This window comes from Triturus cristatus, chromosome 1_2 (assembly GCF_964204655.1).
Source record: "Triturus cristatus chromosome 1_2, aTriCri1.1, whole genome shotgun sequence".
Taxonomy (NCBI): domain Eukaryota; kingdom Metazoa; phylum Chordata; class Amphibia; order Caudata; family Salamandridae; genus Triturus; species Triturus cristatus.
This window is the reverse complement of record NC_140580.1, coordinates 1,153,993,733-1,154,014,889: the sequence shown is the minus strand read 5'-3', so window position 1 is coordinate 1,154,014,889 and position 21,157 is coordinate 1,153,993,733. Positions and strand designations below refer to the sequence as shown.

The 21,157-nt window shown below is 47.7% G+C and overlaps 1 protein-coding gene across 1 annotated transcript in view; it reads left to right on the top strand.

The window, feature by feature from the left end:
• Positions 1–7,902: 7,902 nt before the first annotated feature.
• The window catches only part of PLPP7 (phospholipid phosphatase 7 (inactive)), a 157,900-nt gene continuing 144,645 nt past the window's right edge, over positions 7,903–21,157 (top strand). Inside the window, exon 1 of the mRNA XM_085613951.1 lies at positions 7,903–8,873. Coding sequence (XP_085470077.1) covers positions 8,420–8,873 — 454 coding nt within the window. The 5' untranslated portion in view covers positions 7,903–8,419. The remainder of the gene's footprint in view (positions 8,874–21,157) is intronic.

The window sequence follows — 21,157 nt, the reverse complement described above, 5'->3', positions numbered from 1 at the left end:
GAGCCAAAGCCCATGTGCAGTATGATCCAAAGGAGGAGTCACAGACCTCGTGACTTCCAAAGACTTTCCAAGAAGAAAAACAACTGCAAACATCCGGGCCCAAGACCAGATGGCGATCTATGCACAGTGTGTAGATCTGCAGCTCTACATGCCAAGAACAGATGCATACTGGTAAGTAGCATTTGCCTTATACACACGTTGGCATTCTTACGCAATTATTACTTATAAATGTCAACTCTAACATTGCAATCGTTGTACAGTGCTATTGAATTTGCTTTAAATATGTTTTATTATGTTTTTAATTTTGCAATGGTTTTAATTAACCGAGGAATATCAATAAACTTGAAACTATGGTTGTTTAGACTGGAGTGGGAATAGTAAATCTGAACTCTCCGAAATCCAACTCTTTCCCTACTGTTGCTTAGTCTGGAGTGGGAATAGTAAATGTAACCCTTACGAAGTCCAATACTTTCCCTAATGGTGCTTAAGAGGGAGTGGAAATAGTAAATTGATCCCCTCCGAAGTCTAACATTTTCCCTACTGTTGCTTAAACTGGAGTAGGAATACTATGGGCCTGATTATGAGTTTGGCGGTGTGGGAGCAGGCCGCCACGTCAGCGCCCCGCTCTCAGCAGCACAAAACTCGAGCGCCCATCAGATTAGGGGTTTTCTCCTGGTCTGAGGGGCGGTCCCGCAGTGCTGCCAATCTAAGACACATAAGTGAGCCTTAGAAAGTCAGCACCAAGGGACTGTCAAAGCCTGTTCCTGCTTGGCATAGACTGTGAAGTCCATGCTGTGCAGGAACAGGGGATGCATGCACACAGGGGGGCACACCCGGTGCCCCCAAACATGCATCCCCAGGCCTTGAGGCATCAGGGGGCTCTATATGGCCCCTTTGTTTCATCACCGCCACACTTATCATGGCAGGCTCGCGACCATGAAAACTGTGATGGTGAGGAATCTCATAATATGCTTGGCGGTGCAGCAGCTGCACCGTCAGCTTATTATGGCCTCTGATTGCTGTGCCACCGCCACAGGATCAAGGATCCCAGTGGTAGCAGATCCTGTGGTGGTCCCGCCGTTGTAGTCGTAGTATGGCAGGTGGGCTGCCAGATGTTTCAGGCTCGCCATCAGGCCCACAATCGGGCCCTAGATTTTATCTTCCCAGAGTACAACACTTTTGCTAATATTGGTCAAATAGAATTTATATTATTACTTCTTTATTATTTTTATATTGTTTGTATTTTTTTTATGTTTCTATTATTTTTAGTAAATGTTTTTGGTGTTTTTTATATTTTACTATTTTTACTAAGTTTGTATATTGGTAAAATTAATTAATATATTCTGTTAATGAATTGTTTATTTTTTATGTTACTTTTTAATTTTGTATGTATTTTTATATATTTGTATATATTTGTATATATATATATATCTGTTGATATAACACTAAATTGAAAATATTTTTACTAAATAAATTGAATATAATGTAAAATATGTATCATTAATTATGTCATACTATATATATAGCATATAAACACGTGTCTTTATTTATTTATGTATTACATTAAAAAATATTGAAATCTATTTATTTCACATTAAATTACTTTAATATAGTAAAATGTTTAACATTTACCATTTTAAACTGTATATGCATATATATACTACAAAAAACAAAATTTTTGTATGGTTTTGTCAATATTTCTGTCCACAATATTTTGTCATTTCCATTAGAAGAACACGATACTGTGGTGAAGAATATTTTTGACACAATATTTTTGTCGAGGATATTGTGTCATTGATCTGGCCCCCAGTGGTTGGCTTACCATGTAGTACTGTCTCCAGGGCAATCCTTCACTTGTGGTTCAATCCCCAGTACATGGCTTCTCGCAGTGCTGCCTTTACTTGAAGCAGAAGGGAATGCACGCACTGAGACAGTATGACAAGAAAAGGCCTTCATGAAAAGCCATGTTTTGAGGGCAGACCCACGTGTTCAGGTATGCACTGAAGATAGTTCTGCAAGTAAAGCCATGCACTGAGAGCAGACCCACAAGTGAAGTTATGCATTAGCAGGGCTGCAGGTAAAGATGTGCATAGAAGGAGAGTAAACACAGGAGACCAAATACAAATAATCTATACTTTGGAGACAGCATCATAAGTGAAGGTGTGCATTGGAAACAGTATTCGATAAAAAGATATACACGCCAAGGCAGAACCACAACTGGAAGGCTTGCACTGGGGCCAGACCCAAAAGCGAAGACATGAACTGGAAGTATAACCAGATTAAAACCTTGCACTGAGAACAAAGCCACAAACTAAGCCACGCCCTGTTGTGCCAGGAATAACAGGAAGGACACTGGCATCGGATTGGTAACAGCGTGTAGATTTATTATTAATAACCTCCACAAACACGTAATATACTGGGCTCACGAGGAGCGGCGATCTCGTCTCGCCGGCCGCGCTCTCCTTGAATGTCCTGTCCCCCTCCGCGTCACGGAGCCGCCAGTCCTGATAGGACGGGGCATCACGTGACACAGATGGCAACGAGACATTCGTCTCTATGGTGCAGAAACACTAGAACGTACAACATCTCCCCCCTCAACAATATAAACAGCAAAACATTATTCATGTCATGACAAAATCTTCAAAACGCTTGGGCGCCCTAACAAGTCTGGTAGGCCTCCTCGGAGTCACAAACCGAGGTTGCCCCTCAGCGCATGGAATGCTACTACATCTGGTATAGTCCTGGGCACCCTGGACGCCTTCACACTCTTGCACAGACTTCGTTCCACCCCGCCCACCGGCACCACATGCCTCAAATCGCATCTCTTCACGACATGCAGATTCGCCTTTGCTGGCCCTATCAATAGGCGAGGTGTGCAAACATCCATTATCCTCCCTCTCACTCCTGTCCGCAACCTCATTCCCTTGCCACTCTGGTACATTATCGTCATTCCTAGACCCACTCGCACGGCCTCTATTCATGATGATGTTTTCCTGGCCTGCTTTGAGCTTGACGATGTCATCTTTGCTTCTCCATCCTCCACCTTCCAAGCACACTGCCCCTTTCCTAACCTCCTGCACACATACAGGAGTTTGAAAGGCTGACTCCCCCTTCATCACCTTATGCGGCTTCTTTACTAGCACCCAATCTCCCTGTTCCACGTCCTTTGCTTTGGCTCTATTCACCGTATCAGCGTATCGCTTGGCACACTCCTGTTTGGCCATGATACGCTCCCTGACTCTTAGCGTCTCCTCTTGCACACCCTCCGTGTCTTCTCTTACATCATACCACTTGTTGTATTTGGGAGTAAGCTCGCTGGTGCACCTTCTCCCCCACGTCAGATAGAAAGGTGTGTGGCCTGTAACAGCATTCGGGGTGTTATGGTAAGTGTGCACCTTGTCCGCAAGAAACATCTTGACGTCCAAATTGGACGCAATGGCTAGCTGAATGCCCTCTTTAAGGAACCTGTTCATTCTCTCCACCTGCCCATTGCTCTTCGGGCTGTACAACTGGGTCTTCTCCTGCTTGATCCCTGAGTGGGCGAGAAAATCCGTCATCTTCCTGGATACGAGCTGTGTGCCATTATCAGAAACCATGACCTTCGGTTGCCCTTCTTGAGCGAAAAATTTTCGTAGCACTTGAATCACCCGGTCCGTGGTAACTTCTCGGACAAACTTGTACTGTATCCACTTGGAGTAGTAGTCGGTGATCACAATGAGAAATCTGCAATCCTCCGGCAGCAACGAGAACGCACCCGCGAAGTCGATGGCAACCTTGCTCCATGGGCCAACCGGAATGTCAACCCTCTGCAGTTCCCCTCTGCTGGTCTTCCAATGCTTGTCCGCCTTCAGACACTGCTCGCATCGGTCTATGAAGTCGCAGACATCGCTGGTCATCCCCGGCCACCAGTAGTACATTTTCAGCAGATTCTTGGTCGAGGTGCCGCCAGGGTGACCCTTGTAGGCAATTCTGATCAGTTTGCTCCTGAGGCCTTCCGGTGGAACGAACAGCTCGTGCCGTTTCAAGAAACCATTCTCGAGAGTGAGCTCCGCACTCACCTGCTGGAAGCTTCGGAGCGAACCGTGTAAGTTCCGAACAGGAGGCCAATGGGATGTCATGTGACCCATCACGGTGCGGAGAACCACGTCCTTCTCCTGAGAAGCAAGCCACTCCTCCTCTGAGATGGAACCTTCGCACATCGTCGTGGCATCCACCAGAGCCACCACACACTCCGCATCATCGAGGGACACGTCATCGTCCCCTGCCACCGGCAAGCGGGACAAGCAATCCGCTCTACAGTTGAGGCCACCCTTGATGTGCCGGATCGTGAAGTGGTATTCCTGCAGCTTGGACAGTAGGCGCAGCAGCCGCGAACTAGCCTTCCCATTACCACGGCCCTCGCCGGCCATCATGTAGATCAGGGGTTTGTGATCCGTGACGATTTCGAACACCTTGCCCCACAAGTAGTTCTTCAGTTTCTCCACCGCCCAGACACAGGCGAGCGTCTTGCGCTCGATGGTGCTGTAGTGCTTCTCGGCGTCGCTCAAAGAGCGGGATATGAAGGCGATGGTGTTTTCTTTCTGCCCGTGGAACTAGCAGAATACCGCCCCAATGCCCTTTGCACTGGCATCGACAGTGACCTCATTCCGCAAGTCCTTGTTGTAAGGTTGCAGCACCGGAGCCAATGCGATACCCCTCTTGACGGCCTCGAACGCCGCGTCCTGCTTCGCTGCCCAGACGTACTTGACATTCTTCCTCAGCAAGGCCCTCAGTGGCTCCACCGTGGTCGCGTACCCCTGCAGGAACTTCGAATAGTACTCGCTGAGCCCCAGGAAAGACCACAGGGCGTCCTTGTCGCCAGGGCACGGAGCTTCTCTGATCGCTTTCACCAGGTCATCCTTGGGAGCAATACCATCCGGGATCAGGACATGCCCCAAGTATTCGATGTTGGTCTCCATAAATTTACATTTGTCTTTGGAGACTGTCATCCCTTTCTCACGCAAGACCTCCAACACCTTGCCCAACACCACCAGGTGCTCCGCTTCGTCCTTAGTGTGAATCAAGATATCGTCCTGGAACGCTTCGACCCCCTCCATGTCACAGAACAACAGATCCATCAACTTTTGGAACACCCCCGAAGCAGAGGCAAGTCCGAAAGGCAGCCGGACATACCTGTACGCCCCGAACGGAGTGACGAACGTGGTCAGCTTCTTGGAGCCGTCGGTGAGGCAGACCTGGTGGTACGCAGACTTCAGATCAATCAGGGTAAAGAACCGGGACCCTGACGTTGACGCCAAAATGTCCTGAATGTTGGGCAGAGGGTGACAATTGACCAGGATATTGTTATTGAGGGAACGCAGATCCATGCATAGACGGATGTCTCCAGACCTTTTCTTCTTCGACACGACAATTGCGGACACCCATTCCGAAGCACCGGCACCTTCTATCACACCTTCATTTTCCCTTTCATCACTATGTCCTGCTCCCCAAACGCTTTCGGATTCACATCCGTCACACGCAACTGCACATCATGCCACTTCGCATCAAACGTTGTGTCGGAAATCAGGGTAATAGGGGAACCTGAATCAGCTGTAAACGGAAGCTCAACAGAGCCGATCATAACGGAGCCTATGGGCCCCTTCACTCGCCCATCCTCCGCATCAATAGAGAGTACTATATCCCCAAGCGCCTCGAGATCACCTTCGCTCACAGAACTCACTTTCACACTGCTAGCTGACTTCCTGGTCTTGCACACGGCAGCAAAGTGACCCACCCTTTTGCACTTAGTACACTTCCTACCAAGCGCAGGGCAAGCCTTACTGTCCGCCAAGTGATCCAGCGCTCCGCACCTGAAGCAAGCGAGCGGCTTCCTACCCGCCCCCCCTATCACTCGCCCCTCTTTCAGGAGGCCTCTGGGCGGACCTGCTTCTGTCCTGCACATAAAACACATTGGCAGCGTGGCTAGTATTAGCAAGTTCCTTTGCGGACACCAGTGATCTCTCGATGGCCTTCGCAATCGCCACCACCTCCTGCAGCGTAGGATCACGGCATGTCAGTAATCGTTCCTGCACTTTCTTGGAATGGCAGTAGAACACCACCTGGTCCCTGATGTAAGTGTCCGTCATGCCCGCAAATTCACAGTCTTGGGCCAGAACGCGCAAGCAGGCAATATATTCCTCTATAGTCTCCCCTTCATCCTGCTTCCGAAGAGCAAATTTGTGGCGTCCCACCATGATGTTAGTCTCTTCAGCATATTGCAGCTCTAACCTCTTCACCGCCTCCTGGAACACATTGAGCTGAGTGGTAACACCAGGCGGATTCACGTACACGGACAAACTGTCGAAGACCTCTTGCCCAGCCTTCCCCAGCAGTCCGAACAAAAGCGCCTTCTTCCGCTCCGCCGCGTACCCTGCGCCATCAATGGAGACAATATAGTTCTCGAAGGTCCTCAACCAGCTCTTCCACTTCATGCACGGCTTGCCGGGAACCTCCAGGAAGAGAGGCGGGACACAGATGTTGCCACCGTGCGCCATCGTGAACGACGCACACTCCCCACAGACGTGGCACGGAAGGCAGGCACCCCCACGCAGCGGCAGCACCCCAGGCCTGGCAGAACGTGAGCACAATGGAGAAGCACCAAGCAGGGCGCAAGCACCGCTAGGCGAGACCCCGCAGCAACAGAAAGTACCTGGCACTCAGGGCTGGAGACATCAGCTTGCAGGTCAATCGGGGCCAGAGGGGGGGGGGCGCCAGCACAGAAAGGCCCCGGGAACAGCACCAGCAGGCAGGAGCACGTGGCCAGAGGACGGCCGAGGCAGGCAGCAAAACGGGAACCAGAGGATGCAGGGAGGGATTCAGCAGCAGACACCCACGTGGGAGGTCTCCGCTTCAACCGGCGAAGGCAGCAGGTCATGGAGAGACACTCGTGGGCCCAGATCTCAGAACCCTCGTCGCCATTTGTTGTGCCAGGAATAACAGGAAGGACACTGGCATCGGATTGGTAACAGCGTGTAGATTTATTATTAATAACTTCCACAAACACGTAATATACTGGGCCCACGAGGAGCGGCGATCTCGTCTCGCCGGCCGCGCTCTCCTTGAATGTCCCGTCCCCCTCCGCGTCACGGAGCCGCCAGTCCTGATAGGACGGGGCGTCACGTGACACAGATGGCAACGAGACATTCGTCTCTATGGTGCAGAAACACTAGAACGTACAACACGCCCTTGGACCAAGATGTTTAAAAGCCATGCACTGTGGACAGAGTCAAAAGTGAGGGCATGCATTTGTAACAGCATTACAATAACCGGGCACCGGGAGCAGCACCGCAAGGGAAAACGTGTACTGGCACATGCTACACCACCAACTGGACCAGCCTTTGGTCGGGACTTCAGATCCAGACCAGTAGTGGAGAACGAGGGCAAGAATCAGGAATACTGCACGGTGCTCCGACCGCTACTGGTCTGCAGTCTGCACTGCAGCCAAGTAGACCTGTGTGATGTACGACGCCTTTACCAATTCTGGCTTTATACCCAACAAGTCTAATAATATTAGCTTAAAACCCCAACCAGTTATATTAAATTCAAAATGACGTGTTTCTCAGTGACGCCGGTTAAAAGACTGGACGTGGTTGAAAGTATTGCACGCGTAATTGTCCATTTGACAGGTGACAGCTATGGAACTTGTATTCCCATACAGATTCTACCGTAGAAATGGCACGCCTTTAAGAGCGGGGGTCCACACAGGACTGGCCCACGGTTACGGTCTGCGCTGCATGGGCGCTCGAGTGAGCATGGCCCTTCCAAAAGAGCTGCAGTTAGCACATGCTGATGTAACCAGAGTCGGGAACGGCTGTGTGCTGACCTCACTCAATCGGCCATCCTCGCTGTCTTGGGACACACGACACTTGATTTAGATCCCAGAAGGGGGCCGGCAGCAGCTGCCAGAGGGCAGGATTAAGAGGGAAGGGAAGGAGGCCTGCTTTGAAACTACAATCCCCGTCATCCGTCACTCATGCCCCATCGGGACTGAGCCAGAGACAAGGTTTAAATAACCCAGAGCCGAGCCCACCAAACCTCCTCATCCTGCACGGCTCTACCTTTGCGCTGTGACCATTGGCTATTTGGCAGTCCTGTCGGAACCTGATTGGTGGACGGCGGGGCCAGCCACAGTTTCCGCAAGCTTGGTGGGAGAGGAACGTAAACAGCATGGACATACCTTTCACTCTATATTTATCTGCTGGAGTCTGTTGCAAGCAGCAGGAGCTGGGGCTGCAGCAGGCATTCCAAATATATGAAGGCTCAAAAAGAAATATACTTCTCCTTCGCTTGTTTAACTGTAAAGGAAATACTTTAAAGAAAATAGATATATATATTTCCTTGTGGTTTTTTTATACAGCAGGTTTGGAAGGCACAGCTTGCCATGCCTGCCCCTCAGAGCAGATCTCGAGCCAGGGACCGGAATAATGTCCTGAACAGACCAGAGTTTATGTCTTTGAACCAGCCCTTGCGAGGCAACCAAGAGAACCGGGGTTCGAGCAGGAAGCAGAGCGCGCAGTTTTCTCAGTTCGCATCGCCCAATGAGGGCACCAGCAAAGACCGCCGGCAGTCCCAGCAGCTGCCCGAGGAGGACTGCATACAACTGAACCCTTCCTTCAAGGGCATCGCCTTGAACTCCATGTTGGCCATCGACATCTGCATGTCCAAGAGGATAGGGGTGTGCGCCAGCAGTGCCTCGTCTTGGGGCAGTGCCCGCTCTATGGTCAAACTCCTTGGGGTCACCGGGCACGGAATCCCCTGGCTGGGGGGTGTCATCATCTGCCTGTGGAGGAGCAGCACGCTGGCTGGGCAGGAGGTGCTCCTGAACCTCTTCCTGGGTAAGTTGGCTTCCTTCTCTACTGAGTGCTGGTGATTCAGCTCTAGGGGGCCATGCTTCTGGTTGGCAAGAGATTCCCTTTCACTTGTGACACCTGTTTTCCAGTTCTGGGCTTCACTGTAGATATCATTTTACTCTGGTACTTTGGTGCAGTTGGGATAGGTGAAACGACTACAAAACGTAACTGGGTTTTTAAAAGAAAGCAAAGGACTGGAAACATGTTGAGATGCTCAGATTAAGTAAACTGGGAGCACTTAGCTTTTTAAAAAAGAACTTATTTGGCAGAGATCACATTCTACGCCTATAAAGATTCTGAGAGTTCAGTTTCTTCTCCTGAGTGTAATGTTGGTCATGAGACTGGAACGGAGATAACACAATTTAGGGCTATAAATATTCTGAGAGTTCAGCCTTTCTCTCTTCTGAATGTGAGATTGGAACCATCCTTCTTCCAGTATGAACGTGGTGTCTTCAAGCATGAGCTTCTGTCGGGGTTGTGAGTTTGGATATCTCTTCTCTTAACTGTGAGATAGGAGTGATTCTGTCTTGAGATTGTTAATATTGGAGTCATCCTTTTTTTAGCGTAAAACTGTATGAAGTGTGACATTAAAAATTCTGTCTTTACCATATTGCATAACTTGTGCCACTAAATGTGAGGAGTTATTCTACCCTAAGAGCAGTTCACTTGTCCTTTATGTGAGAGTTCAGGAGTGGCATCTTGTCTTCAGCATGAGACACTCCTTTTTGGTTTGAGGCGATCGCCTGATCCTAACTATGAGACTGTTGCACGCGTCTCAGTGTTTTAAATGATGCAAAATCATTGCCCTGGAATCTTATGTGCAATCAAAACCTCTCCCAAATTATAACATAATGTTTTGGCCCATTTCTCACTTGCCTCCAAGCTCTTCCCGACTTATAATGAGCTATTTAGGATAGTGGTTCTGACAGGAGCAGCTTTGGTGTACTTCTTCATCTAAGAGTTTGTCCTTTTGTTTGCCTGAGGAAAGTGTTTTGATCCTATAGAGGGTAGACCCGCTATGTTGATCAGCTTGGCACATAACAACCAATATCAGGTTCTGCAAGTGATCACGTTTTCAGCAGGTCACCTTGCACTGCTTCTACGTTTTCTTCACTCTGCTGACTTTCTCATACCGATATACACATTCAGTGAAAAGAACTTCTTTTTCTTTTCACTGCACAATGACTCCTCAGTCTTACTCCCACATTGCTGTGTACCCATCTTTGACCCGTATTAACATGCGTCACATCTTCTTTACCCATGATACCTTATGTGTCCCCTATGTTTACGCACCTGTTTGATTTCCACCAGCGTGCTTCCTTACACGTCCTCTCAGCAGTTGCATGATTGTCCACTCCTGTGCTCCCTTTAACATTCCTTTGTGCTTCACCCCATTAGATTGTGCCCTTCCATGCTGTCTAGTGTGCCGTCCTGCAGCCCGTCCTCTGCATTTGATCGATCTTCTCATTCTCCGCAGGATTGCTGCTGTTCACACACAGCACTTAACAACTTTCCCATTCAACTGCTGTCTCTTGAGTGCATCTTCTGTCTATTCCCAGCATAAGACACATTTTCTATTCCATGCTGCCTTATATGCTCTCCTGCTCAATCCCCCGCCATTAAGTGTCCCATTCCTGTTCAAATGGGCCCTGCCCCCTTCTGTCACAGGTTCCTTTTCCGCCCTCTTTAGTTTACAATTACGTTTCCCCTCCTGTTTTCCACTCTAAAATATGGCCCATGTAGTCAGGCCACTCTTGCCATGAAGTTCCCTTTTAACAAAACAACAAAACTCAGGGCCTGGTTACGTTGTTGGTTGGAAAGACTCCGACCGACAGTCAGATTCCCCTAGACTGTGTCAGAACCCATCGTAACCCGTTGGTTGGAATTGTTCCAGACTGATTTCGATACTCGCGGTCGGAAGGGGAACAGTTCGGTCATTCTGAATCGGTTCCGAAAGAAATTCGGAGAATCTGAGTCAGTCAGAGCTGATTCATACAGCTCTACGGACTGCGTTTTCGACCGGCCGACCAATTACGATGTAGGATTCCAGCAGCCTTTCCGACTCTGTCTGTCCGACACGAAAAGGCTGTTGGAAACTGAATTTGGGGGGCTCGTAGCAGCCCCCCCTTCATCCTTAGGGCCTCCGGTTTGAGGTCGAGGGGGTACCCAAGGGACCCCCCTGTACACCATGTACAGTGTGACAGGCACCATAGAGTGCCTGCGACAGGGTGCAATGTTTTCCGCAGACACCCATATTCCCCATAGGAGCCTGTGTTGTTGGTCGGAACACAGGCTTCCATTAAAGTCAATGGGAGTCCTTCTGAACAGTGTTCGAAAGCATAATAATCAGTCAGGAGGAACCGTGAGTCGGTCAGAACTGAATCTGACAAGGAGTCGGGCAGTTTAGGTTTTGACCGACATCGTAATCAGGCCCTTAGTTTGACAGCTTTGAAGTAACAGGTCCGCAGATTTATTGATCTACACACACAGTTAAAACACTCCGCTAGCAGGCAGACAAATATCATACTTTCATGATTAATGAGTCAAACTTAGCAAGTTTAGGTTATTCCAATCCATTTGGTTTATTTGCCATTCCAAGTCCACAAATTTGAGGCCATTCTTGGACCTTCTAAGGTACTGCTCCCATCACAGATATTTATGGCTTAACTTGCAAACTGATTGGTTGTCTGTGGTGGCCATCCTCTGGTCAGCTTGGACTGCAAGTGCAAAGTCTGCCGTAGTAGCTGGCCTCAGTCTCTTTCACAGCTGGCCCTGTGATCTTGCATTCCAAGGCCTGCAGAGTCTGAAGGTGCCCTCAGTCTGCCATTATTTGTGACCAGTTGGGTAGTATTTCATAGCATGTCATTCTTTTCTGCCACACTTCCAATGTGTTTGTGCCCCTGTATAACTTCGCTTATACGTTGCTTCTTTGTATTGACCTAATTGCAGCCCACCATTTCCAGGGTGCCCCTTATCTTAGTGAGATACTTTGCATGACTGCATCAGACAAGTGAACCCCATCTTCTTCGTTGAAATTTGTGACTTTTAAATTAATTCATTGAGTATATTGAAGCCCATGTTCCTGTAGTATTTTGGCAGGTTTCGTGTTGAACTTCTTCAAAGCACCATGCAAAATTCCTCTCCTCAAATTAAACCTCTGGATGATCTACGACGATAAGACCTTTGCTGAACACAGCCTTGCTTCTTCCGTCAAATAGTCCTTCATATCAACTAATAGTTATCCTCTTCTAGAAGTTTCAAGTTGATGCACTCCAAATGGATGTTGACATCTGGCCATGTTTGCTTACTTGCCCGCTTCTTCAACGTTGGCACCACCTGTGACCATCTCATGCTTGGTGTGCCCATCCATATCAATTTGGTGGCAGCAGAAAGGAAGCCAGTCCTTTCTTGCCCATTCATCTCCCATTGATGGGATGTTGCCACTTGTGAGTGGCCAGTGAACCGGACTGTCTTTTTGTCTGCTGTCTGCTTTGCCTGTCAAGATAACTTCTCTCCATAAAGCACATTGGTTGTCAGATTTGACCTGTAAAGTCCCTGACTTCCATCTGCCCACATTCATGATGTCCTCTTTGTACATTCTGTGCTGTGTAGCTGAAGTTTCAGTGCCTATCATGAAAGAATTGGCATCACATTGCAATGGGGTTACTCTGATACCTTGCACATGATTACAGCAAACAGGAGTCTGCTAAGGAGTATGCAAAAATAGCAAAGGGGCCATGAAGGCCTCTAGGAAGGATAACAGAGAGGCCTCATCAGCCACCAGGCAGTCCATTTGGGTCAGTTAACCTGGCCCCTTCTTGATGGGTTTTTACATTATAACCCACAAGACCCCTAATATGTCCCACATCTGTACGTTCTTTCCTTAAGTAGTAATCTCCTTCCATTGTTTTCCTTGGTGCCAACAGTGCATATGCCGCAAAAAATGCTATGCTGAAGGCTATCCTCAACAGTACAACTTTAAATGCTGGGTGCCATTCTTTGTCTGTGGCTGCCATCATGACTGCTAACTTGTCAAATTCTATGAGGTAGGTGAATGTTGTTTTTCTTTGCTGCCTCCATTCAGCCCCACTCTTTAATTGTAATTTTATTTATATAGCGCCTTCTGCCCCTGATGAGGGGCTGAAGCGATTTATGACGAATAGCGTGCTACTCCGGAAATCAAGTTTCATGGTTAATCTAGCTGTTATTGTTAGTAATTGACATTAGTCACCTGCTCTCAAGAAAAAATGCATACATTTACTCCATTTACTTTGTAATAGTGTGTATAAATACCAGATTTGCTCATTGGAGTTATGTGGTTTCAGGTGAATGGTTGGGTGAGATAGATAGGCTGGCAGAGAATAGGTAATGTTAGATTTCAGGGAAAGGGTTTGAAAAAGAAAGGTTGTGATCTATGAAATGATGTGTCAGACAATTGCAGAATTACAATAAGAGAGATTAAGGTAGACATGCAAGGGACTGAGAGGAGGCTAAACTCAGAAACGGAAGGCATGAGGAGGATGGAAGGTAAGAAGAAGACCACTGAAGAAAGAAAGGAGAAGAATCAAGCGCGAGCAAGTCAAGGTCAAGTTTTCATGCAGGGTTTTAGAAGTTTAGTGGGAGAAGGTTGTGTGAAATAGCAAGCAATGTGGATGTAAGCTGTAGCAAGATACAACATTATACAAAATGCTCCATATCCGGGCAGATAGCTTAGCATGCGAGTCTGAGTGTACACATCATTGAAACATTGGGAGCCTGAGCCCACTGTGTGCCAAGCCTGAGGCAGTTCTTTTAAACGTAGTCTGGTCTATCCCAACCTCACCTTGGTACAGCGTCTGTATGCTGCACAAGGGGAGTTGGCACAGAAAAAACAGAAACGGTCTCATTTAAAGATCTTCCCTTGCTATTAATATATTACAATTTTTTCCCTTACTACAAATGAGATATTTGTCACTGGCTGAGAGTGTCTCGCCAACGTGTATTTAGATTAGTACCTTCTTTTGTTGCCTAATCTCTTTCTAGATTGTTTCTATGATACAGCAGAACAACCTCTGATACAAAGGTAGCTATAGCTTACTTCCCAAGTTTATGTTCATGTTTGTGGCCTATTATACTTATAAGTGAAGCAAAGTAATGGAGGCCTGTGGGTTCCATTTTGGGAATCCCTGGCCTTTTCCTGTGCACATGATGAGGTTTACTCTTTGGGGTAGTGGTTTGATCAAACCCTGGGTTAGTTTTCATAATATATAGGCTAGGGTTGCCTAGTGAGCCTGTACCTACGCCTGTTTTCTTTCTTTCTTGTGAGCTTAAACTATGAATTACTCCACTGCTGTTTGGTTTTGGGTTATTTGCGCTAATTTGGTTAAAATGGTCTTTACTAGCATGTCCAGTCTCTCTCTGTGAGGTCCAACATGTCTTTGGTGGAATGGTGTCATATCCTGGTCTGCTGAACCTTGACCCATGAAACCAAGCGAGGGCATCAGCAAAGTATTGTTAGCCCCGCTTCTACATGTTTAACTTTTACTTCAATGCTTGAGCATAGTTGTACATGGATGGGTCAGGTTTCTCACCAACTGTATTCTCCATAGCCAGTTAGCTGCTCCACTGTCTAATAACTGCACCGCTGCTGTATTGTTGGACCATAGCAGTACTTTCCTGCCCCTAAGCTTTGAGCTCCAAATGTGAAATGCAGCCACTGTTGAGAGAAGCTGGAGCATGGTGATGTTCTCTGTCAGTCGCCTTGCCTTTGAGGTTGTTGGCCATTTCATGGTTCACTAGGAGGAGACCAACAGCATCCCAAAGCCCTCACTTCTTGTTGCATCAGTGTACAAAACTAGGTGGTTAGAGGCCAGACAAGATTGTCTGTCCATGCTATCAGCTCACGGCACTCCTCTCTGGCGGCAACCATTTTATGCATATAACCAGATATGTCTTGGGGGTTCCATTCCAAGGTAGGTAAAGTCTGCATTTTTAAGCATAAACCTAGGTTGTGTTGTTGACACACATCAATGTGTACGTTCTTTGCTTTTCATGGATTTTGAATTTGTGTAGCTGCAGATCAGCTGTGCAACGTGGAGGCTTTTCAACAGTTATACATACAGGCGATGACCCTGAAAGCATGCAGCCAGGTCTCTATATCTCTTTCTATTCTAACCCTCGTCCTCTCTTTTTAGGTCAAAGTCTACCAAACAGTGCAGCTGTCTAGTTGCAAAGGCATATTGGGGACATGCGGAAAGCTTTTCTAGGAATGCATTAAGCCCATTACTTACCATTGCCTGCGTGTTTTGTAACTCACATTTGCTGCTTTCTAGTTGCTGGCTTTGTTCTAGGGCGCCCAAAAGACTTTGTCCCTCCGTTGGATCACAGCCTGTTCACTACCTCTCAGACTGGCTCCTTGTATTCTTCCACGAGTTCTCACTTTCTGGGAATCCTTTTTGCTTTATTGTGAGGCGCTTCACAAGAGTATCTGTTTTTTCAGTTCTCTCCTTGTTTGCTAGTTCACAGCAGGAAACATGCTGTATTTCTTTGAAAAGTATTCCTGCCTCTAGTCGTTCTGCTTGACTGATTTTACATATCTATGCCTCATGCCAACAGATTCTGGAGGGCGGCAAGTGCCTCATAGTCATTGGACTTGCCTGCTGAGGCACCATGAACTTTAGCCCCTGGCATTTCTCCAAGAGGGCAGGCCCATAACGTGCTCTTAGTGCTGCAGATTCACTCCCTGCGCAGGACAGGCCAATAGATTCTGCCGGGTGGCAGGTGCCGCATAGACACTCGCCTTACTTGCTGGGGTTCCGTGAAAAACAGCACCCAGTATTCCAAAGAGTGGGCAGGCCCATAACCTGCCCTTAGCACCGCTGATTGACCCCACTGCCTGGGACGTGCCATCAGACTCTGGAGGGAAGCAGGTCCCGCATAGTGTCTGGCCTTACCTGCTGGGACGCTTTGGACTACAGAGCATTCCCCAGAGAGAGCAGTCCCATACTATGCTCTTAGTGGCCGATTACGATGGCCGACAGACTGGAGTCCGTCCACCATCGTGGTGATGACCGGGACCATCGGCAATACATACGGCGGTTCCGCAAACTCAATCAAGATGCGACCACCACCATGGCGGTCACATTTTGCACTTTAACATTGCGGTGGGTGCTGCTGACTGCAGCACCTGCCGTGATATTCAAAATACATGTTGTGCATTTCACTGCACTACGTGGCAGGCACCACACGGTGCCTGCCACTTGGTGCAGTGAAATGTAGGGGGTACCTTGGGTACCCCCCAAGTGCAAAAACACCACCCCCAGACACAAGGGGGCCCACAAAGGGCCCCCAAAACCAATCTCTGCCAACCTTTCAATGGCGGTTTACCCACCACGGAAAGGCTGGCTGAAGACAGCATCCTAATTTGGCGGACGGTGCCTGCTAGGCACCGCCACCATTTTATGGATGCAGACCGCTCCGCCAGGCAATCGGAACGATTGCCTGTGGCGGTTCCATGGCAGACGGTCTTTGCATCCGCCACGGTCGCAGTCTGGATCCACCCCGCCATTGTAATGTGGTGTGGGGGGGAAATCGCGGTCCGATGGCGGTAGGACCATATGGGTGGCGGTCCTTAGTGCCGCCGATTTCCTCCCCCCCCCCCCCCCCCCCTGCGTGGGAGTACGCGAAGCACACCCTGGCAAAAAACAGGACAAGAGAAGGCCCATCTATGCCTGTCTGAGCTTGGAGGAGGCCGATCAGGGCCCCCCTCGTTGATGCTGGGCTTTATACCTGAGGTATTGGTGACAGTTGGCAGCTTTTCTCAATTTGGTACTTTTATGGATATTCATACATTTTGGACGGGGACTCTCATATAGGCTGACTTCTGCTTCCCTGATCTACTGTACTTGGCACTTGGTCCCATTCGTCTAGTATCTATGACAATATGGTGAAACAGAAATTAGAAGGGCGGAAGCCAAATAGTGGTCAAATCACCACCACCCTTGATGGGTTTTTTAAGCTGGCGGTGGTTGTCATTGACAAGGAAAGTCATCTGGTGGAAAGGTGCCTCTCACTGACCTTGGGTAATGGAGGGACGCCTATTACTCCCACAGGTTGTGTTGTTCTGTAGTCTACGGCTGGTCCCGACATCAGCATGTCCTCATCCAGGGTTGTGGGGGAGCTCATGACCGCCTCTACTGACCTTGTGGTGTCTTCCTCCAACCCCAGTATATGCGGCAAAGTGACCAAAACGAGGGAAAACATTGAAAACCTATAAACTTGCAGAGAGCAGATTTAGGGGTTAGCTCTCCCAGAATATTTCACCGGCCGCTCCAGAGCCTTTGAGTAACCTGGACAGACTCGAGAATGATCTAATCTCTGAGTTACGGGTTGAATTCAAGCAGACAGGAGGATTATCTCATTCCAGTCGTTAAGCGGCTAGACATAATTGAACATCAACTAGCCCTTATGAGCCCTGGCAAGGAGGGCAGGGTGGTGAAAGTGTTCACACTGTTGTTAAATCTGCTGCTATCTGTTCTTCTGTAATTAACACCTTTCCAGCCCTAGTGCCACAGGAACAAGGGTCCCGCATTGTAACCTTTCCAGGAGTTGTCTGCTTATCCCCCGCTCCCCAAGGATGACGCTACTATGGGTTCAGGGGGCCATGCCAACCCTTTAATGCAAGTAAGGGACCCTAGTAGTGCATCAGGCGATGTTAAGAGGATGAATAGTAGTAGAAAAATCACCTGTCATTTGCCACCATCTGCTTGTGCGTATGTAGTAATTGTGACCAATGTCCCAACCCGAGGCCAGCATGTGAGTCGACAGGACAGTTAATTAACAAGGTCACACACTGGTTTCATACCCGCTTTAGGTGCAAGAGAAGGATGTTTAACCACATCCTATTCGGACAACGAGTTGAATTGGTGGGCCCCATGGTAAAAGAGTTTTCAGGCGATCGCATTATTGTTGACCTTAATAACCCGTCCATCCCTAATGTTATAGGCTGCTCGCCATGGTCCAAACATAGCCTTAGAGATCAGGGTTTTTCCACTGGGCTAATTTTATCGACATCTTAGTATGGATGCCTTGAAAGCACATGGCCAGGCTGTAGTCATGCATCTTCCCTCATTCCAAATGTGTGCATTGCCTGTATCTAATAAGTATTTGGTGTTGTCTGATAACAATTGACTCCACAAGGGTGAGTCATTGAACATGTGCGAATTGTGGTGCAAGTAACACCCTATAATTGGGACTACTGTAATTGCACATCTGCAGTTGCAATAAAAAAGAATCTTGCACCAACAGCAGCTGTCATTTAAATGTTATTAATATATTGAGTTGGACCATAGTGGGCTTACAAGTCAAATTAGGGTTGGAAAATTGGGTGGAATTTATTCAATTGTATGATATAATTTTAATGCAGGAAACCTGGGCTACATCTGATGTTTTCTGCAAAGGTTTTTCCTGTTACTCTGCCCCTGCTACTTCTGCTGTTGCTGGATGGGCCAAGGGTGGGCTTACTACTTGATTCTGGACGAGCATGGCCTGCTCCATTTCACCTATTTTCCACAATAGCAGTTTGATTCAAGACTTCCATCTGTGTTGGCCTAGGAATTTCAGTATTATCATTAATTTCTACAGTGATAATTTTATTGCTAAGAATAACCCGACTTTTGCTGCACTGTATGACCTTATATGGGAAGTTGATTTTAAATATGCTGAGAAAGGAAATGGAATTAACTTAATAGTGGTGGATTATATTAATGGAAAACTTGGGCATACTCTCCTGTGATATGGGAATAATATGTTAGAGCCCACTTGGATAGAAGGAGCTGCTCAAGGAATGTACCAAAGACTGATTTTGATCTTTGTAATGCTATGGGAGTGGTGATTCCTGTGCACTACATGGCTGCCACCTATACGGTGGTGGTGGGGGGGGGAGGAGGGGATGCGGGACGGAGTGCATGCCACTAATATTGATTATATCTTCATCTCAGGGTCTCTGTTGAAGTTGATCGTTGGCAGGTCTGTAGATTATTCTGTATTCAGCAACCATAACCTCCTACCCATTAATTTACTGGGCTGGCAAAAAGCACCAAGAGGATAGGGGAGAAGACTAGGTTAGCGCTCAGTTATTATGGATGAGCTTTTAAAACAAGCATTTGCAATGCAATAGGTCTCGCATTTACACAAGTTTGGGCTATTGACATTTCAAATAACAATGCCTTTTATATTTGTTTTCGTTTTAAAAACATAAATAAAAGGCATTGTCATTTACAATGCCAATAGCTTTAACTCTTGTAACTGCGAGACCTATTGCATTGCAAATGCTTGTTCTTTATTACTTCTCAGTGAACCTATGTATATTTTTAGATGTTCTTCATAGTGATGTACAGTGGTCTGTTCATCCCCTGGTAGTTTAGGCCTGTCTAAATACCACTGCAAACATACATGTAGCACTATGTAACACAAGTATAATAAAAGTAAAACCTTTAACTGACTCAAAGCAAACCCAGATTTGAGGTATTTTATATAGCCAGGGCCACTGGAATTATACAATTGTGCGGCTGTGGCGTTTAGCGCATAATTTTAGATTTGCCTCATAATCCATCATCTGATGCATAATCTGCAGATTTTACCCCAGAAAATTGTTTCTAGCTCAAACGGTTCAAAAGTTAATACAAACGCTTCTACCTGTGTTGCTGCAGCCAATGTCCAGACTGGCGTCAACAAGTGTAAAGATGATAAAATAATGAAGTAATACTATCACAAATTCGGCACATTATGTCACATAATTTGCCTTTTCTCGCCGCATAATGTGGCCCTGCCGCATTATTTCAGTAGCTCTGGATACAGTGCAGACCAAGCTCCAAGGAACAGCAGCACAGTGCACTTACGGCTGCAATAGCATCCCACTGAAGGGTCGTCTGTAGCAGAATGTAGAGCACAGTATGATGTGATTAATGGGGCAACGTGTAAGTGAGCTAGTACAATGTACAGTTGACGTTTTACATATTTACAACTTGAGGCACAGGCAGATGTTTCGTAGAATCCTGCAATGCTTTATGGGCTAAGGGTCTCAGCCAAGTTTAGAAGTCAACCCTCCCGTCATCCATTTTGTTACTAGCCAATTTCCCTCTGTAGCAGCCTGAAGCTCAGCCATGCCGCTCTTCCTTCTCCTCCAGTCTCCCGAGGCGCACCAAGTGTTCCTCCTCACACAGTTTCTTTGATTGTTAACCGTTCGTTGTCATGTTGGTACAAGTGCCTTAAAGGTTCTTCAAATCTACTACCTTTCATGGCCGAAATGTGAGCTCTTGCATCGCTGGCCTGCCTTTGTCCTCAGTAACAATAGAGGTCAGCGGAGTACTCATGTAGGGCTCGAGGGAAATGAAAGGGTGCAATTGGGTACGCTGAGCCCCGGGCAGTGCGGTGGCGTGACGCAGCGCTACGAGTACTAATGTAGGGCTCGGGGGAAATGAAAGGGTGTAATTGGGTACGCTGAGCCCCGGGCAGTGCGGTGGCGTGACGCAGCGCTACGAGTACTAATGTAGGGCTGGGGGGAAATGAAAGGGTGTAATTGGGTACGCTGAGCCCCGGGCAGTGCGGTGGCGTGACGCAGCGCTACGAGTACTAATGTAGGGCTCGAGCAAAGGAAAGGGTGTTATTGGGTACACCGAGCCCCGGGCACTGCGGTGGCGTGACGCAGCGCTACGAGTACTAATGTAGTGCTCGAGGGAAATAAAAGGGTGTAATTGGGTACGCTGAGCACCGGGCAGGACGTGGACGTGATGCAGTTAGCGCTATAAGTATTAATGGACGGCCAAAATGTCAGTGGAGTACCAGCTCACATTCTTAATTCAGCGAAGATTTAAAAAGCTTGGTTGCAAAATGCGTTATTGGAACATTGGCCTCTGAAAGTGCACTAGAAAGAGAATGTACCAGGTTCATTGTCTGGTACATGAACATGCATAGAAAAGGCTGTGACGTGAGCGGGATCAAGCAACCAATCGGAGGTGGAAACAAGCGCTCACTTTTCTCTTTTAGAGCAGTCCCAGTTGGACTTGCTCGCCTGACTTCCTTTTGTGCTAAAAGGTTTCTTATCTTTATGGGGCCATGTGTTTGGCCCCATAAAGATAACAAACCTTTTACGCCAGCAGCAAGTCAGGGCAGCCAGTCCAACTGGGACGGCCCTAAAAGAGAAAAGTGTACGTCACTGGAAGCTCTTTTCCAATGGCTGGCCACCATTTACCATAAACGGTGACGTCAGCCAATGGAAAAGAGGGGCGGGG